General features: G+C 57.3%; 1 protein-coding gene across 1 annotated transcript in view; it reads left to right on the forward strand.

The window, feature by feature from the left end:
• The window catches only part of SCN5A (sodium voltage-gated channel alpha subunit 5), an 88,628-nt gene that overhangs the window by 14,304 nt on the left and 54,889 nt on the right, over window positions 1-19,435 (forward strand). Inside the window, exons 2-6 of the mRNA XM_057491458.1 lie at window positions 294-618; window positions 2,779-2,897; window positions 9,989-10,078; window positions 11,378-11,506; window positions 17,969-18,060. Of these exons, the coding sequence (XP_057347441.1) occupies window positions 346-618; window positions 2,779-2,897; window positions 9,989-10,078; window positions 11,378-11,506; window positions 17,969-18,060 (703 nt within the window). The 5' untranslated portion in view covers window positions 294-345. The remainder of the gene's footprint in view (window positions 1-293; window positions 619-2,778; window positions 2,898-9,988; window positions 10,079-11,377; window positions 11,507-17,968; window positions 18,061-19,435) is intronic.

The following is a 19,435-nucleotide window of genomic DNA, read 5'->3' on the forward strand; positions in this document are numbered from 1 at the left end:
ACCTGCAGGGGCAAGTGTGTCCTGTGTAGACTGGGGCAGGACGAAGGGACTTCAATGACAGTCACCCCTGCCTCAGACAAGCTTCTTGGGATGGGAAAGGGAGGAGCCATGTGGGCTCCCCTGCATGGCACCGTGCGTTGCACCCCACAGCCTGAGGGGCTCTGAGTTCACCCAGGCCAGCATCAGCAAGGTGTGCCTGTGGACAGGTCAGGACCTTCGGCCCTTTGCTCCAGCAGCCTGGCTGCCCTGTCCCAGCCTTGGGCATGGCGTCAGGCCCCGTCTGTGTCTTCCAGGTCCCCCCAAGCATTGTGAGGACAGCCTGTGCCCCAGAAGCAGGATGAGAAGATGGCAGACTTCCTGCTACCTCGGGGCACCAGCGTCTTCCGCAGGTTCACCCGGGAGTCCCTGGCAGCCATCGAGAAGCGCATGGCAGAGAAGCAGGCCCGAGGCTCAGCCGCCTCGCAGGAGAGCCGCGAAGGGCTGCCTGAGGAGGAGGCTCCCCAGCCCCAGCTGGACCTGCAGGCCTCCAAAAAGCTGCCAGATCTCTATGGCAACCCTCCCCGGGAGCTCATCGGGGAGCCCCTGGAGGACCCAGACCCCTTCTACAGCACCCGAAAGGTGACTGTGCCCCACACCCACATGCCCTGCAACTGCCCTGTCGATGCAGGACTTAGAAAGGCCTTGCCTCCGTATGGGGCTCGGCTGGGGGTGGGCTCCTTGGGGCTTTGGGGGGCTGAGTCATTGGTGATCTATATTCCAGTCACCTTAATTTTGGAGTTCCAGGATAAAAGGCCAGAAATGCACTGCCTGAGAGAGTCGGGCATCATGAGGGGGCAGCCACAGCTGAGATCTTGCCTCCTGCTGCCGTCTCACTTTGGAATCCCCTGTGGCTAGATTGTCCCATCTGGAGGCCTCTTCCCTGTCCCGTGGTGTAGGAATTGGAGTTGGGCCCTGAGTCCGGTCCTGAGCTGAGTGTGGGCTCCAGTGCACAGCATGTGACCCCCTCTCCTAACATGTGGCCCCTGCATTTGCCCTGGATCTGCTGGGCATTTGCTGTGCCACAACTCAGACTGGAGGCCACAACAAGAGCTCTGGGCTTCACAGGCTGGCAAGGAACCATGAGAGCCAGTGGGAAACCTGAGAGGGGTGGGAGGGAGGTTGTTCTGCCTTTGTCCTTCCTGAGTGTAGGGAGAGGAAGTGGCCTTTGTGGACTCACTGGTCCACTAGGCTGGGTGACTCAGGTTTCCTCCCAGCATGGGTTTCTCACACTTCCCCAACTGGGTCCCCTGCCCTGGCCTCTCCTCTCTGGACTGTGTGCCCAGCCCTGCTTGCAGCCAAGCCACCGGTGCACAGGGCTCCAGCAGAGGCCTGGTCCACACTCCGGTTGCCCACTCTTCTAGGTTCACTGCTGGAGGAAGGTGGGTTTGAATTTGGTGGAGGCCTTTGCCCAGAAGGCCAGGTATCAAGGAAGGTGGGGGCTGCCCCCATTACTGAGTCAGTACTGGGCTGGGGAGTACCGCGGGGCACATGGGGTCAGTATGCACAGGGGGAGCCAGAGCACATGGTGGGTATGCTGCTGTGGGTCGTGCACATCAAGTGTGAGCTTCGGGACTGCATTTAGGAGACCAGCAGCCTGCGGGTGGGCAAGGTGCTCGTTTGTCTCCACGTGCAACGTGTGGGTGTAGGTGTGAGTGGGTGAGGGGAGAGCCCACCCACCCCATATGCACAGATCCTCAAACCTAGTCCTGTTGACCTCTGGTCCAGGTGACTCAGGTGGGGGTTGGAGCCACAGTTAGGGGTGAAATTAGGCTGGAAGTTGGGAGTAGTCAGAGAGGGTGAGTGTCAGTCAAAGCTGGAATGGAAGTAAGAATTAGGGTCAGGGCAAAAGGGGTGCAGGGGTTAAGGCCACAGCTTCAGTCACACGTCTAGGTGGCTATTAGATTAGTTTGGAGTCAGTGGGGGCAGGCAGGGAGGTAGGCAGGGAACCCATAGCGGAGTCGGGGCTGGGTGAGGATTTGGGGGCCGGTGGCAGTTGGGCCTAGAAGGAGTCAGAGGCACCCTCCTCTGTTCCAGGGACTGGGAATACCTGAGCTGTGGCCCAGGTATGATCCTGGCCTCTACCTGTCTCTGCTTGCTGACTCCAGCCACAATGCCCTTAGTCCTACCATGACACAAGCACCCAACAGCTTTCAGTTCCGATGTATCTGGTGAGCTGTCTCCCCAGGTCAGCCCCTGGAGAAGTGCACCCCAGGGCCGTGCCATCTCCCGTGTGTGGCTAATATCCAGCCTGGACACTAGAAGACAGGGGCCCCAGGGAAGCTTCTGTCTGCTGGGGTGGGGTCTGCAGTTTCCCCATCTGCACTCCCCACGCTTTAGCCTTCACATTAACCCCACTCTCCCACCAGCCCCTCACTCCAACAGGGTGGGAAAGCCACACAGGGAGGGGGGCGGTCAGAGGCAGCAGGGGAAAGGGGAAGTCCCTTTCAGCTGGGTCTGGGCCTCTGTTGTGACATCCTGGCTGAGATCACGAGAGGCCCTTCTTGTTGTAATTTTGAAACTAAACTAAAATTTGACCTTATCCTATCCCAGCCGTGGGCAGCACAATGAGGGTCTGCCAACCTTCCCAGTGTGCTGGCTGCTCCCGTCCCCAGACCCCATCCTCCCACCACACCCCTTAGCCAGGTTTCTAGGGCTCTGGACCAACAGCTGTCCCCCAGAAGCCTCATTCCACGAGGCTGGCATCGGCCGCCCTGACCTGAAGCCACTCTCTGTCCACAGACCTTCATCGTGCTGAATAAAGGCAAGACCATCTTCCGATTCAGTGCCACCAATGCCCTGTATGTGCTCAGCCCCTTCCATCCAGTCCGGAGAGCAGCCGTGAAGATTCTGGTTCACTCATATCCTTTGCAGTCAGTGTCTGCTGTGTGTGTGGACAGGGAGGCCAGGGCCAGGAGCCATGCCAATTCCTGGCCAGTGCTCAGACAAGCAACACGGTCTTTGCCTGGTTGCTGGTGACATGTAGGCCCTCAGACCCACCACAGGCTTGCTGAGGTCCCAGGGGATGCTTGGGCACATAGAAGTGTGGGAATCCCTGCCCTGATTCTTTAGCAGAGAACCATCCTAGAAGCTAAGCTACTGAGGATCCCAGGAGCAATGAGGCCTGTCGGTGTTCTCCTGGCTCTGATACTGGCTCCAAAGCCCCCTCCCTCTGCACCCCCTCAGCCCTGCCTGCCCACCCTCTTTCAGGGACCTCAAACAGGTCACAGGGCTCGGCCAAGGAGAAACAATGTCCCAAAGGAAGGCCTCCGGTTTATTCACATGTGGGCATCTTTGAAGGGAGGCAACACTTGCTTTTTGATTAAGTGTTGACAAAATGTTTGCAGTTTCAAAGTATCTCAAAGAACTCTGGTTAGCGTTCAATTATATAAACCACAGCCTAAAAAAGCTGCAGGCTGTGGAGGAGAGCTGTCAGCATGCCGCAGCGTTGTAAGGGCCACGCTGGTCTTTTGAGTCCTGGGGACCTCCTTCAGGGATGGAGCACAGGGGACGGGGTGCCAGCACCCAGCCACGGCTGTTCTCCCGACTTCAGAAAAGGGCCCCGCAGATGGAGCCTGTTGGGAGGGCACGTGTCCAGCTGCGGAGCCCGAGGCCTGTTTTGGGCCAGCCAGGGCAGCTTCCTGTGGCTGCCAGCTGCTCTGCTGCTAATTGAATCAATGCCACTCGGCTCATTGCTGTGATTATTGTGGGTGTGGTGGGCCAGCCCGAGAGAGGTCCCCAAGGTCCCCCTTAGTTCCCCACTGTGGATGGGCCTTTCCTGAGGCCAAGGCAGAGACCTCACCCATTAACCTCTAGACAAGACAGGAGGCTCAAGGAAAACCACTACCCAGTGAGGGACTAAGTAGCCAAGACCACGTGGCGGCTTGGGGCCTTTCCTGCCTGGCCCAGGCTGAGGGATGCCCCTGGGGCTCTGCTCTCTGCCTGCCTGTGCCCCAATGCCTGATCCTAACCCCAAGGGCTTATTGGAGGGGCTGGGTGTGGTGTTTGCTCTCTGCATGCAGATGCTCTTCCCCTCCTCCACTGCCTCTGCCTTTCTCAGGGGGTTCCTGAGACACGTGCATGTCTGCAGAAAATCCCACATGCAGGCTATGGCTGTGGCAAATGCTGGGGAGTCGGTAGGGCAAGCAGACACCATGGAGGAGCTATGCTCAGAGGGCAGCCTGCCATTCACAGCTACATCTTACTCTGTGGGGTAAGAGTGGTTCTAGATTGAAATCTGAGCCATTCTGCAGCTCATCCTAAGCTCTCTGTAGATGCCAGGGCTCTGCCGGGCACTGTGGGGGTAGGGAGCTGAATAAGGCCCTGTCCTTGCCCCCTGGGAATTTTGTAGTCGCCTGAGTGGTAAGACAGCTACAGGAGTGGTGGTCACCCCTGGAGTGGGGCTCAGCCTGGTGAGAGCAGTGCGGAGGGGCAGGAGAAGCCTGGCCTCTTGCTTGCTCTGAGCCTCACTGCGAGGGCGTGGCCTCCCTGAAAGCTGCTGCGCTCCCACCTGGGGCTTCTCCTTCAGGTATCTAACCAACCCAGTGCTGTTTGGCAGCCACAGCAGCCTCCAGGGATGCAGTGGCAGCCCCAGGGCTCCTGCAAGGCCCTGGCTCGAGCCAAGGAGTGGATAAGGCCAGGGAGGCAGATGGGCCAAGGAGGCGGCGGGGGCCCCGGAGTCCCCAGCCTGGCCAGAGAGCCCACTGAGCAGCGACTTGAGGCTGTGAGGTACTGGCTTCCCCCAGCAGGACTGGCCCTGAGGGCTTGGAGCCACCTGTGTCCCCCAGGGCAGCTGCCTCTGGGAAGTAGCTTGGCAGGGGTGAGACCCTGTGCTGGGCCACTGTGCTGCCTGGGCTGGGAGCACACTGCTGGCTCCCAACAGCACCCAACATGGGCTCAGGGCTGGGAGAGAGGAGGGCCTGCAGCGTGAGGTTTGGGAGCAGGCCCTCTGCCCTGGAGCCTTGCCACTGAAAGTGCACTGCATGGACTATGGCATCAGCATCACAAGGTTCTTGTAGGACTTGCCAAATCTCAGGCCTCTCCCTAGAACCTGGGCTTCAGCAAGGTCCCCACCATCCATGCGCATGCTGCCCTGGGCCATTGTTTCCAAATGTGAGGGCAACCTCAGTTTCACCTGGGCAGTGTATTTACAGTGCAGGCTCTTAGCCATTTCCAGACCAGACACTCCAGGGTGAGGCCTAGGAATCTACAAGTCGTCCATGCATTTCTTGGTGTTGTTTAATTGAGATATGATCATATAATAAATGCACATACCACACGATTTACCATTCTAGCGTGCAATTCAGGGGGTTTTAGTACATCCATAAGGTTATGCAACTGTCATCATGGTCTAATTCCAGAACATTCTCATGCCTCAGAAAAAAACCCATGCTGTTAGCACTCATGGTGCATTTCTAATGCATGCAGATTTCACGTTTTGAATAGTGAACTTTCGCCCTGCTTACATTTATTTTTATTGTGGTAAAAAATACGTAACAGAAAATGTACCACTTTAACCATTTTGAAGTGTAGAGTACAGTAGTTGTAACCATTTGCACATTGTGCAGCAGACCTCTAGGACCTCTTCATCTTGCAAAACCCAAACTCTGCACCCATTGCTGGCTTGTATTTTCATATCCACTCCAACGCTCTTCCAGTCCCAGTGTGCACACAGTTCTATGCAAGGCCCTTTGGAAAGGGCATGAGGGCAAGGACATACTTAAAAGGACAGTGGTGCAGGCTAGCTCTCGAGTAAGAAAACACACTCACTGTAACTGCACTTCTCACAGTGACGCTGGTGAGCACACAGTAATTCCGTGCAGCTTTGCTCCATGCTCCACACTTGCAATGCATCCCTGGGAGGTTGCCTAAAGAGTAAATATGGATATGTAGAAATATTTTTTACTTTGTATTTTTGTTACAATCCTGCAGAATGTGTTCCTGCCAGGATTAAATAAAAGAAGCCAACAGAGCTCCCAAGCCCACTGCACTCTCACATTCAGAGAGGCCTCCCGTTCACACCGAGAAGCATTTTGCCTGGGTGCACAGGATCTGTTCACAAAATCCTCCCACGTTTCTCTAGCAGATTCAAATGGGCAATCAAACCACATGTTTGTGTGTGTGTGTGTGTACACGTGTGTGTGCATGTTCATTTAACAGCATAAATAGATGATGGTACCCCCACATGTCCCTTCTCTTTGGGAGTTTTTGGCTTCTTGGGATCTGAAGGCAGGCAGCCCAAGTTTCAGGCATTCCCCACAACCCTTGCTGGAGTCCTTGCTGACATTTTAATCATGAGGCTGGGAGTGGGTGTTTGGGGACAATGACATGACAGGAGTGCAGATATTCATTTGTGCTCGGGCCTGGAGAGCTGGCCTTTGCCTCTGCCCACACATGGGGCCTGCTCAGTCATGGGTCTGAAGCTACCACCATGCAAACAGGTGTGGCAGGCTGGGAGTGTGCCTGACTCCTCTGTGGCACTGGCTCCATGCTGGGCTCCACAGGGTACCCAGGGATGCTTTGGGCAGAGTCACATGGACTAGAGGCTCAGTCCAGGTAGACGCAATGACGCACACAGAGGAGTGGCTGGGAATAGTGGAAGGACCCTCCCCAAGGCCACAGAACCAGGCAGGGTTTTCAGCAGTGCCATGGCGGAGACACCGGAGTCTGACACTCCTCACCATAAGCCATTGCTGTGTCCTTAGTAGGCAGCTCCTGTCATTTCCCACCACAGGACTTGGGTGTGGCTGGCAGGGCTCGGAAGGGCTGTCCACCCTGGCCCTCCCCGGTCTTGATGTTCGAGTTCAGCTCACCTCTGCCTGTGTCCAGCCAAGTCCTCTGGTCCAAGGCAGCTGTCCACACCACTGCTCTCTGCCAAGGACCCTTTTCTCTTACTCTAGTGAGAGCTGTGACTGGTCTGCCTACAACCAGGAGAGGTGGCTACACCATGAGGGGTCTCCCCATACCTTGGTCCACCTGACTTCACCATGACCAGCTGCACAAACTGACTGCTGGAGGAGCCCTGGCCAGCCTTCAGTGCCTGTCTAAATGCCTCCTCCAGGAAGTCTTCCTGCTTGCCCAACCAGAAACAGGTCTGGTTCCTCATAACATCCCATCTTAGAGCCATTCAGTGGCTCAAATGCTTCCCTACCTCCCCCCAGGGCCAGGCACACTGCTCAGGTGAGCGCTGTGCTTAGAAATGACAATTGCGTTCCCCCTCCTGGGCAGCGGTTGGCCCGCCCACTTCTTTGGCTCTCACAGCCCTGGAGGTGGCAGAGGTCAAGTGTAGGCAGTGTAGCCCCTTGGTGGGTGAGGCCCAGGCAGTGTGACTCACCAGGCCCCTCAAGCAGGAGGCAGAGTAGACCAACGACCCTTGGTGTCATCGTGCAGAGATGGCAGGGCATCACGGCTGGGAGCTGGGCTGTACCGCAGACCAGCTTTGTCCCTACTGTCATTTCCCGTGGCTGCCACCACATTGCCACACACCACCACCAACACCAGTGCATCATCTTGCAGTTCTGGAGGAAGGAAGCCAAAATGGGCTGAAATCACAGCACTGGAAGCTCGCGTTCCTTTCTGGGCAGAATCACCTTCCTAGTTTTCCCAGTTTCTAGAGGTTGCATGAATTCCTTGGCTTGTGGCCCCCTCCATCTTCCAAGCTGGTCACAGCTAGGGGGTGTCCCCCCACATGCATTGCTCTGATACCTCCCTCGTTCACTTACAAGGCCCCTGGGATGACATTGGGCCTGCCCAGATAATCTGGGATCGTCTCCCCATCTCTCCATTAACTTAATCCTACCCACAAAGTCCCATTTGCCATATACATTAACACTGGCGGTCTCCAGGGAATAGGCTATGGTCATCGTTGGGGCCTGCTATTCTACCCTCTGTAGTACACTTAGCTTCACTCCCTTGTGCCCTGGTCTCCTCATCTGTACATGGGGACAATGTCCACACCACAGAGGGCTGCAGGCGAATCAAATTAGTTAGCAGATAAAAGAGCAGAGCCAGGCACCTACCTGGGAAGGGCTCAGTAAATATTTGCTTTTAACATTTCATATTTCAGGAACCATCTGGGATTCTCAGTCGATGGTGTATCATTGAGTCTGTGGAATGAATACAGGCTGGTTGAGGGGCCAGTGAACCCTCTGCCCGGTCAGGAAAGCCTTGGCATAGAGCTGAGCACAGGGAATGCGTATGCATGTCTGTGCAAGTGCGAGGGAGAAGGGGTATGAGGACGTGGGGTGGGGGTCCAATCCTGCCCTTGGAAGCTGGAGAGGCCTGACCACAGAGGCCCTACACGGGCAGAATGGTGGGCAGACACCAAGCAGTGCTGGAGAAGTGTCCTCTGAGCGGGAAGGATCAAGGCTTCCTGGAGCCATGGCCTTGGAGCTGGACAGCTGTGGTTTGACTAAGGGGGTTCCAAAGCCTGATCCCCTCTCACCTCAGGGGAAAAATTGGAGAATGCGTAATGAACTGGGGTTCACTTTGGCACACTCCCTGATTGCCTAGGTTCCCCAGAAGGCCTGGAGGCATCTGGCTTCCCCCTAGATTCCTTGAGAGGCCTCACCTCTCTCCCCAGCTGGAAAGCCCCCCAGAAGTCAGCACCCCAGCTCAGCCTGACCTCCAGTCTGACTGTCTCCAGTCATCATACCTGAGGCTGCGCCATGGGAAAGGGTGGCGCTGTGGTAGGGAGGAAAGAGGCAGGACCCGGGAGCTCAGTTGTACAGCTCCTGGGCAGCCCGTGGGAACCACCTGCAGCAGCTGCTGCTCGGGTCTGAGGCTGGGGCCATGTGGGGAGCCTGGGGCAGACACAGGAAGGGGGACCCAGCCACTTGTGAGGGCAGCAAAGCGTCCCTGCTCTGGGTCATGCCCCAGGAAGCCCCAGCCACAGGAGGCTCAGGGTCTGCTCCTTGCCCCTCTGCAGGTCCTGCCAGGGTGAGGGAGGCCCTGGGGGTCAGTCAGGGCTTTGTCTAGCCTGAGGCAGTAGCTGAGACCTGTAGCCAAAGAGCCAGGGATCAGACAAGGCCTGGGCGGCTCAGTTCAAGGCCATCAGCCTAGAAGGACAACCAAGGCACAACCCCAGCATTTGAAGAGCTCCCTTCTGGTGGGGGACAGATGGGCATTGCTATTTAGGGAGCAACCATGTGCTAACAGGGGATGCCCCTTGCCCTGGAGGTGCAGAGGCTGCAGCAACCAAAGAGTCAGGACAGCTTACTTGGGGGATGCTCCTGCTGGGGGGTGCCCTTGCTCAGAGGGATGCCCCCGCTGGGGGATGTTCCTGCTCAGAAGGGTGCTCCTGCTCAGAAGGGTGGCCCTGATGGGGTTCCTGGAAGGAGGGAACGGAGCATACTGGGTGGAGCAGAGGACAAGCGTGAAGAGCATGTGCAAAGGCCGGCAGCAGGCAGAGATTCCATCCCCCGCCTCCCCCAGGGTCAGTGTGTCCTGACCAGGTATGTAAATTTGGCAGCAGAGCACTTCAGAGAAGTCCCAGGCCAAATGTCAGCCTTTGGGGAAGCTAGGGAAAGAACTCGCAGCCCTGCCACCGTGGCCTTCCTGTGTCCCACCAGTGGCCCCTGAGGAGCATTTATAAATGCCCCCTCCCTCTGCTATGACTAAGGGCAGTGCCCCCCTGCAGCCCTGGGTGACCTGCGCCTGGGGGCGGGCCCCTCCTTCCCTCCAGGACAGGCCCTACAGGGAACCGTGCTGAAGGTGCATTTCAGGCAGCTGGTCCCAGTCAGGGGCTATGGAGCCGGGCAGGTGTCGAGCTGCAAGTGCCAGTGAGGGCACAGAGAGGCTGGCGAGAGCTGGGCCTGGCCAGTGTGTATCCCCGGAGCCTCTGTCGCATTGATGTGGCAGTGCTGGCCTGGCAGGTACAACCCCGAGGGTGGGGCCCTCTGGCAGTGATGGCCCGGCCGGCCACCTGCATGCAGCTTTCCTTGACCCTCGCCACGCTGTTCAGCATGCTCATCATGTGCACCATCCTGACCAACTGTGTGTTCATGGCCCAACATGACCCTCCGCCCTGGACCAAGTATGTCGAGTAAGTGTCTTCAGGGCCACTGGCCACCCCACCAACTTCCCCTCCCTGCTACACGATGGCCCCAAAAGGCACCTCTGGAGGCCCAGGGACTAGCGTCCCTGGAGGGTCTTTGGCCCAGCCCTTCCCCCTTTGCCCCTTTCAGTCCTGCCAACCTCTTGGAGTGGTGAGGGGAGGGTTTGTCCCTGCCTCCCCCTGGGAGGCCTGCCAGCAGTGGAGGAGGCTCTGACACAGGACCCTGAGGGGCTCTTGGAGCACTTGGCGCCGTCATGGAGCAGCCAGCCTTGTCTCCTGCAGCCCTCACGCAGCCCAGTGAGGAGGGACAGCCACTGCCACCTGCCAGACGGGGAGACTGGAGCCTGGAGAAGAAACTTGTCCAGTGCGGGCCCAGGGCTGTCACCACTTAAGTGCCATCTCTGCTGCCTGTTGCTGGGGCCCACATCCTGTAACCATTTGTGCAGTTGTAAAAAACTGCTTCTGGTCCTTTCTTCCCAAATGAAAGCACCTTATACACAGGTTCTAAGCAGACTTGGTAGGCTCTTGTGCATTTGGTGCCTGTTTTCTGGGGACCAGCAGAAGATTGGGGATGGCCTATTTTACAAGAGCCACTTGCGGGCGGTCTCTGTGTGTTCTTATAGGACCCAGCGTTGCCATGGGCACCAGGGCCTGTATCCAGCTGCTCAGACCTGGGAGCCTTGGCTGTGGCCCGTTCCCATTCCAGCAGAGCGGGCACAGTTCCTGCATGCAGGCTTTGGGATTCTGAAGCCCACTGCAGGCAGCAAGAAGAGCCCCCCAGCCAGCCTCCAGTGTTAGAGTACCAACCCCATTCCAAGCCCAAGGTAGACAGCTGTACCCCCTGCCTGTAGTCAGTAGAGAATGGACATGCTGCCATCACTAGCTGCTGGGGACCCACAAACAAGGGTGAGAGACCATGACCCTGAGTGTCCTTACTGTCCCATGGGGCAGCCCAGGGGCCACCATAGGCCTGTGAACATGGGCCCAGAAGGCTGGGATGAGGAGATGGATGTAGGGTCTTTACAACTGAGAGAGAAGCTGGAGATTCTGATGGCACGTGGCAGGTGCTCAACAACGCTAAGTGAACAAATAGGAAGATGCGTTAGGTTCGCCAGGTGTTTGTAACAAAGCTCCAGCCAGCAACTCCTGCTGTGCCCCAGGGATGCTGCAGAGTCTAGTCTGAGGGCCCCTCGGAGAAGCTGCGCAGGGCTCTGGCATGTGGGAGCCTGGCCAGCCTGCCTGCGGTGGCAGCTGCCCTGACCAGCCCTTCTGTCTCTCCTCTGCCAGGTACACCTTCACTGCCATTTACACCTTTGAGTCTCTGGTCAAGATTCTGGCTCGAGGCTTCTGTCTGCATGCTTTCACCTTCCTTCGGGACCCGTGGAACTGGCTAGACTTCAGCGTGATTGTCATGGCGTAAGTACCTCACTTGTTATGCCATACTGTGCCACACCAGGCCAGAGTGAGTGACATGTGCATCACCTCAGTCCAGGCCACCAGGCCCCTCAGCCTCCCTGCTTCAGTCACATAGCTGTGCATGCACTGTGGAGCAGCCTACCATCCTGCTATGGCAGAGGTAGACAGGATGGAGGCCCTCCACTCATCCTGGTGGGGAGAGACAGGCCCACGGGGGTCAGGCCCACCAGCTCATCTGTAGCTCCACGGCAGCCCTGTGCCCAAGGGACATCACCAACATCACCACAATTCTGGTTTAGCATCCTCTACCTGTCCACTAAAGGACACCAGTATTTCGTCCTGAACTCTCTGGACCACTGTCAACAGTACCTAGATTCTAAGGGGATTAAGAACGAAACTCCAAAAAGAGAAGGGGCCTGGAGAGGTGACTGGGCACCCTGGGAAAGCAGGCCAGGCATCCCTGCACGTCTGTGCTCCCACCCACAGACCCCATGCTGGGCACATTCCAAGGCACCTGGGCACTGAGGAGTGACCCAGTGGGTCCCCACACCAGCCAGAGAGGTAGACTGCTTAGGAGCTCCTTGTCCCCATCTACAGAAGTCACAAAGGAGCTTGCCAGAAGGAGAAAGCCACGTGGGCCAAGGCCCCACCTCCTTGCCTAGGAGGAGACTCCACCGGGGCTGGGTTGAAGCCTTCCGCTCTCATGTCCCTGCAATAGCTGCTGTGTGCCAGTGGGGATGACTGGTCAGGGTGGGCCTCCTGTGCAGGGGTTCTGGTTAGGGGCTCAGCCATCCAGCCCTTTCTGAAAGCTTGAGGTGCAGAGCATCCCTGTGCAGGGCCAAGCACACACCAGGCGAGGAGCGGAGCTGGAGACAGGATCCTCGCCTTCAGTCTGCACTGAACAGGGGGGTGACAAAGCAAAACAGAGCCTCAGAGGCCTGCAGATCCACAGTTTCCCCACTTGGGAAAAGGTGGTGTGGAGTTAGGTGGCTCAGGGGGTCAGTTCAATGCCCACTCCCTAGGATTCTCAGAGTCATCTGTTTGTGGCAAAGTCTTTACTTAAGTCAGGACATGAGCAGGCCTGCTCTGAGCTCACACTGCCCAGCAGAGAAGAAGAGAGAGGAATCTGGGCCCTGATGGGCACATCCTAACTGGGTGAGAGCCTGGTAGTTAGATAGCCTCGGGATTGTTTCCAGGTACACTGCTTCTGAGCTGACTCCACCCACTTATACAGGAAGGGAAACTGAGGCTCAGAGAGAAGCTACCACTCTTCCCAGATGGAGTGTTGATTTAGGCCTGGGCGGAGCTGAGTGAACAAGGGAAAGAATAGTGAGCTCTGAGTGGGGCGGGGCTCTGGGCATGCGGCCCGTAGGCCATGTAAGAGCCAGGGCACAGGAGCAGTGCAGGACAAGAGCAGGGAGCACCATGACCTAGTCCCCATCTGCACAAATGGCCTGGCTGCCACGTGGACAGGAGATGGCTGTGGGGACAGGACGGCAGCCACAGAGCAGTGAGGGGGCAGTTCTAGGAGCTGGGAGAGAGGGTGGTGCTGGGACCAGGCCTGAGTGAGAAGGTGAGAGGCCTGGCCAGATTCCGGGTGTACTTGGAAGGGGGCTGACCAGACGCCCTCCATCGCTTTTGGCTGGAGCAGCTGGGGATGGTGCTGCAGACTGCTGAACCCAAGAATGGAGCTGGGAGGAGAATCACAGTCCCGTTTGGAACGTATCAAGTTTGAAAGCATCCGGGCTGAGATCCCGAGCAGGCAACTGGATATTCCAGAGTGGAGTTCAGGAAGGAGGTCTGGGTGGACATACAAATTTAGAAGCCATCCAGATGCAGATGATACCGAAATCCAGGAGACGCATGAGGCCCTCCAGGAGCAAGAGAACCAGAGAGAGGAAGCCTCCCGGGGACGGTACCTGGATGCTCCAGCCTCTGGGGGCAGGAAGGCGGGGCAGAGAAGAGTGGGGAGCTGAGTGGGGTCCTGGAAGCCAGCTGGGGAGTGTGGCTCTGCCAGAAAGCAACTGAGGCAGCTGAGGAATGGAACCCCGACGGAGCTGGCAATGCAAAGTCCTCCAAACGCCTTGAAAAGACAGCGTCCAGTGGACCTGGGGGCCCAGGAGGGCAGGGCATGATGGGAGTGAGGACACAGCCTGCTGTCTGCCTGAAGCAGAGATGGGAGGTATCCTGGCACTGATGGGACCAGCCCGGACCAGCCTGGTGAGGACTGAGATAAAGGGCCTGGGGGCGCTGGCTTCAGGAGCAGGAAGGCAGGATGGCAGAAGGCGATGGCAGCAGGTGGAGAGAGACACAACGCGAGGGGAGGAATTTCTCTGCTGATTTCTTCCATTCTCCAAGGATATGAAGCAGCACCATCAGCTGAGAGCCTGGAGTGAGCAGGCATGCCTGAGGTCAGGGCAGACAGGGAGCACTGTCTGTGTTGGAGCCCGGAGGCTGCACGGGCCTGGGGGAAGTAGGGTCACCAGGCTTGGCTCAGGCTGCAAAGTGCCCTGTGGGAGGCCTGGACCCAGGGTCACGGAAGGGGGCCTCAGCAGGAGAGGACGCAGCAGCTGCCTGAGCCTTCCCTGCCTTCCCATCCTGGAGCTGAGCAGCTCCATTTCACTGCAGACACCCCCAGGCCCCAAAAGGCGTCTCCCAGGGCCCCTAGTCTGACAGCAGGAACCAGGCTCTGGGAGATGCTCTGTGTGACCTCAGGCCCTCAGCACAGCCTCCTGTCCTGTCCAGTGACAGAATCCCCATCTACATAGCCATGGGATCCCGCAGGGAGCTGCCTGGACTCAGGACAGGGGAGTCTACCTCACCAAAGCCTGCCTTCAGTCCGCACCGAACGGGGCTGACAAAGCAAAACAGAGCCTCGGAGGCCATCAGATTATTCCCCCATTTCCCAGTGACTCACAGAAATGGGCCAGTCACCTCCCCTAGGACCATGTGCGCCTCTTGGAATGCCAGGCTTGTGCTCTGGGCTGGAGTGGCCCACAGCTTTGAATGACAGTGATTCTGCCTTAGGAACAGTCAGCTACAGCTGAGGCACTGCCCTAAAACGCTTCCTGCTGTAGTCAGAAGGGTCACTGACATGGGCTCCTAGGACTATCCAAGGACTCTCAAGTGGCAGGAAAGGTCCGTTCAATGAAACTCCCACCCTCCATTTTAGAGATTGAGAAACTGAGGCCCAAAGAGAGCCTACCACTTGCCCCAAATTATAGAATGAGCCAGCCAGCACAACACTGGAACCAGAACCCAACTTCCTGACTCATAACCATGAGAGGCACCCCGAGTCTAGAGTTTCTGGCCAGGTTTCTGGCCTGATCCCCCATGCACCCCATTTAGAGGTTGGGGAGGGTCCAGAGGGTGCCAGGAAGCCTGCCAGGCAACCCTCCAGCCAGAGCTCATCCTGCAGCCCCACCTCCCAGCTGGGCATTACCTGAAGTGAGCGCAGCCTCCCACCTTCTGGGGTTGTTATGGAAACCAAACCTGAAGGGGAAGGAAGGGAAAGCAGAGAGGAGAGGGTGGCAATCACACTGCCGCTCAGGGCTGGCTCACACTCCACCAGGCAGCCCAGGAGGGGCACCTGCATGGAAGGGGTGAGCTCACAGAGGTCGGGGTGCAGCAGGACAAAGGCCGGGGTCTGCCTTTCCTCATGGGTCCTCAGCCTCCATAAAGGCTCCCCTTTGCCAAGACTGGTGTGGGGATGGTATTCTCACCCATCACCCCTGCTTTTTCTTGCTAGGGCCAGGACACACCCCAGCTCTCTGCACCTGCCTAGTAGCTCGGCCACAGTGGAAAGGGTAGAACGGCTCCAAGAGTGTTTGCCAGCCTGGCAGAGCAGTTGCCCCATCCCGGCCAGTGCTGAAGCTGGCCCTCTGCCAAATCCAGGGTCTCTCCTCCAAGGCCCCAAGGGAGTGAGTGCCCTGGTGGGGGCCAAGGGCCCCAACATGGGGAGCAGCCCCTGTGTCATAGGCATGCTGGGTCTTTACCCTCTGACCCACCTTCAAAACCTCCACTTCCCCCATGGGACTGCTCTCCCACATGAGTCCCGACTTCACACACACACGGCCGCCAGCCCACTCCTGTTCTCGGCTGCTTGGCTGGCCTCGCATGCCTGCTGGCAGTGCACACCTTAGGACCGTGGCTTGTCCCTGCTCAGCTGCTAAGGAGGCAGGTGATGAAGGGAGGACAGGCCCTGTCTGCGCTGGGGTGGCTGAGGAGGGCGGGCCCTGTGTAGTACCTACACTGGGGCAGGTGAAGACAGGAAAAATCCAAGCTAGAGACGGGCAGGTTTTCACTGAAGACACAGGGGACAGACAGGGTCTGTAAGGGACAAGAGGGCAGAGGCAAGGGCACTTGGTTCCCCTTCAGATAGGCACAGTGCTCTGCTCACTCCCTGTAACCAGGACAGCATCCTTGAAACCAGTGACCCCAGCAAGAAAAGCTGTGGTCTTGGACCACACCCATTTGGCCAGCAACAGGAAACGGGGCCCAGAGCCACCAGCAGGCTGGAACCACAGCCTCCAGGTGACAGCAACATCAGAATGGGGCTCAACCTGACAGCCCCATAGTGTCACCATGTCTGGACAGAGAGTCCAAGCCTGAGGGTGTGAGCATCACAGAGAATGGAAGAGCTGTCAAAAGTTGGGAGGGATCACAGACCAAATTACTGGGTGTATATGTGACAGAACAAGGGCGGTAACTTGTACTGCCCACCAAGCGATGAGGCTGCATCTGACTCCTGCATGGGAGAGAGGTTTCCAAGCTGAAGTGAGCCCGGGGTGGGGGGGGGTGGCTGGAAACCACACCTCGGGAAGCTCTGAGAACGTGTCTGCTGGCTTCCCATCTCTGAACGGATGTGGTGAGTAAGGAGGGAGCAGGCATGGTCCCAAAGGTCCCACGAAGCTGGTGTTGGACAAGTGTCAGAGCTGGACCAGGCCAGACCCAGCTGCCCAGAACGCTGAGTCCCTTGACACAGCCTGCCAAGTCCTTCCCCACAGATACCCACACTCTGAAGGCAGGGTCAGAAGCTCTGAGCAGAATGGGCCCAGCCGCACTGTCAGCCCACCATTGGCACTCGCTCAGCATCTCTAGGCTGCTGTCCTGGGTCTGATGTCACTCAAAACACTGGGTCAGACACACTGCCCTTGTTAAACATCAGACACCTTTGGTTAAATGTCAGACACCCTGGATGTGAGACCTTTGGTTAAATATCACAAGTCACTTGCCACTGTCCCCATGGCCCTGGTCACATACTGTCTGTCCATCCATCTCTCAGCCATCCTGCTCACGTGGCCACGCCTGCATGTCCTCGTACTCTGACTTGGGTGGGTCCCACATCCTGCCCTCCTGTCCCTGTGGAGCCTGCAGGTGGATGCCTTGGGAGCCCCAAGGCCACTCAACCTTGCTGAGTCCCTCAGGCAGAGCCCACGAGCCGCTCAGCCCTGGAGGCCCCTCCTGTGGAGACCCAGGGCCATCCTGGGGGACAGTGGGGGTGTTGGGGTGAGACCAGGTGGACTGAGGGGGAGAGGCTGGAATCTCTCTGGGACCCATCAGCCTGCTTTCCCCCCTCTGTTGACCTCCTCCTGTATGTATTCAAAGAGCTGAATATTTGGGCAACCGCTCTTCTCATCTTCCAAAGTAGCATCTTGGGGACTCAGGTGGCCCCCATGCAACCTCAGAACTTCCGAGCCACTCCTTCACAGAGATTGGTGGCCGGCAGGAGGCAATGGGAGGCCTCGGACACCCAGGCATGCCTCCATGATGGCCTCAGCCAGGACTTCAGGGGCGGAGATGGGAGCAGCCAGGCCCACTGATCACAGACTGTAGAGATGCAGACCAATCTCAGGAGCAGAAACCACCTGCTTCCTCCATCGCCTGGGCTGAGCCTCCTGGAGAACTGTCCCTCTTTACACTGCCATGTCCCCAGCCTCAGACCCACCACACAGTTTTGTGCCACCATCGCAGCGGCATGAAGAATGTATCCAAGCAGTTGCCCCCAGGCACCAGTTATTCACAGGACTAGCCCCAGGAGCCGCCTGGCTTGCCGTGTGAACATAAGTTACCCTCCCTGAGGTCCTGAGTCAGGAGGGTCGAGATCAGGAAGAAAACCTGGTGGGGGCTTGGGTCCCCACAGCCCTGCTATGGGAGGGGGAAAGGGGAGAGGGCTGGTCGGGGCGGGCACCCCAGGTGCTGCTTGTAATTCCCAATAACTGTGGTTTGATTCTGCAGGTATGTATCAGAAAATATAAAACTAGGCAATTTGTCGGCTCTTCGAACTTTCAGAGTCCTGAGAGCTCTAAAAACTATTTCGGTTATCCCAGGTAAGATGCCCAGGTTTGCCTCTCGGATCTCAGCTACAAGTGATTTTCTCTCTGTCTCCCCTCCCCTCCTCTGACCGTGTGTCTCCTCCTGGCGTGTTGTCATTGTCTCGTGTGTGAATTTCCCTTGTTACAGATACACAACTGAATTTGTGGACCTGGGCAATGTCTCAGCCTTACGTACCTTCCGAGTCCTCCGGGCCCTGAAAACTATATCAGTCATTTCAGGTGAAAATCAGGTTAAACGCCAAGGCTAGAGGGACACGCTGGGGCCTTCCCAGCCACCTGGGAGCTAAGGCGACCCTTGGGAAGGCCCCTTCGAATGTGCCTGTCACCAGAGTACCTTTCCCAGAGCTCAGGTATGAGGGTTCAACAGTGGACACGGCTGTGCCTTGAAAGCCTCAGAATGGACTCTGGGCTGCCCATCTCAGCAGCTCCCCCCTCACAGACACCAGGAGCACAGGGCCCCATGGAAAGTTCTGGACCGAACCCAAATTCTTCCCAAGATAGTGATTTCTTTCCCAAATGGAACTGAGCTTGATCAATAGCTAAAAGCTTGTATGTGAATTGCTTTAGCAGAAGCATTGTCCTCTAATAAGTGAACCAAAAGACCTGGCTCTGAGGAAAACCACACACACACACACACACACACAGAGCAATAAGGGGAAACTCATGACTGAGTGCCCAGTCCCTGCATCGTGCCCCTCTGGTCACATGCACAGCTGGAGCCGCAGCCCCATTCTGTGGACAGAGGGCACTCTGGGGACAGGAGCCATCAGGCCTTGGCGTCTAACGGCCTCGCTGCATGGTGCGGTAGAGGTTTAGCAAAGCATGCATGGTAGCCTCAGGAGGAAGTGCTCCTTGGCAGATGTTGGCAATTGTGCTGGAAATCAAAACCCAGACGGCCTCTCTGGGGAGCCAGTCTACCCTCTCTGTGCAGGAAAGCTCTCAAAAGATTTGTGATGATTTCAGAGCCCAGAGGCCAGCGCCCAGAGGCTCCTTCCAGAGCCTTTTCTGAATGCAGCCACAGTCAGAACAGGAGAAGGCACTTCTAAGAAGGCAGCTGGGGAGAGGCGGCACAGCCCCTGTCTAGGGGGATGCCAGAGCTGAGGGAAGAATCAGGTGAACTCCTTGGCTCATCCCCTCTGGCTTCGGAAAGCTGTAGGTCCTGCGCCATTGGCCGCTACTGTCCCCAAGGAGGCAGGGGTCCCGCTCTGCGCTCTCTCAGAGGAGTTCAGACCCCTCGGTGGGATTAATTATCTTCTAAGAGAAGCACCACTAAGCCTGTGTTCAGACTGAGCTTCAGAATGTTCCTCCTGGCCTGTGACCCCACCATGGGATGTGTGCAGGGGTCACTTGCCCCTGTTCACCACAAGTGGGCCAGACCTCTGCTAAAAGCCAGTAGCAAGTGGGGCAGCATGCCCCAGCCACCCCGTTGATACAGGGTTCATCTGCTTTGGGGCACACATACATGCTGAGAAGCCTCAGGGTTTGTCACCTGGGGAGAACCTCTCAGCACATACCCCACAAGAGTAACAGGCAGTTAAGAAAAGGCATGGTCCGGTCTGCTTTATAAGAAAGACCAACAGAGGAAAATATTTCA

The sequence above is a fragment of the Manis pentadactyla genome, chromosome 14, assembly GCF_030020395.1.
Source record: "Manis pentadactyla isolate mManPen7 chromosome 14, mManPen7.hap1, whole genome shotgun sequence".
In the NCBI taxonomy this organism is placed as follows: domain Eukaryota; kingdom Metazoa; phylum Chordata; class Mammalia; order Pholidota; family Manidae; genus Manis; species Manis pentadactyla.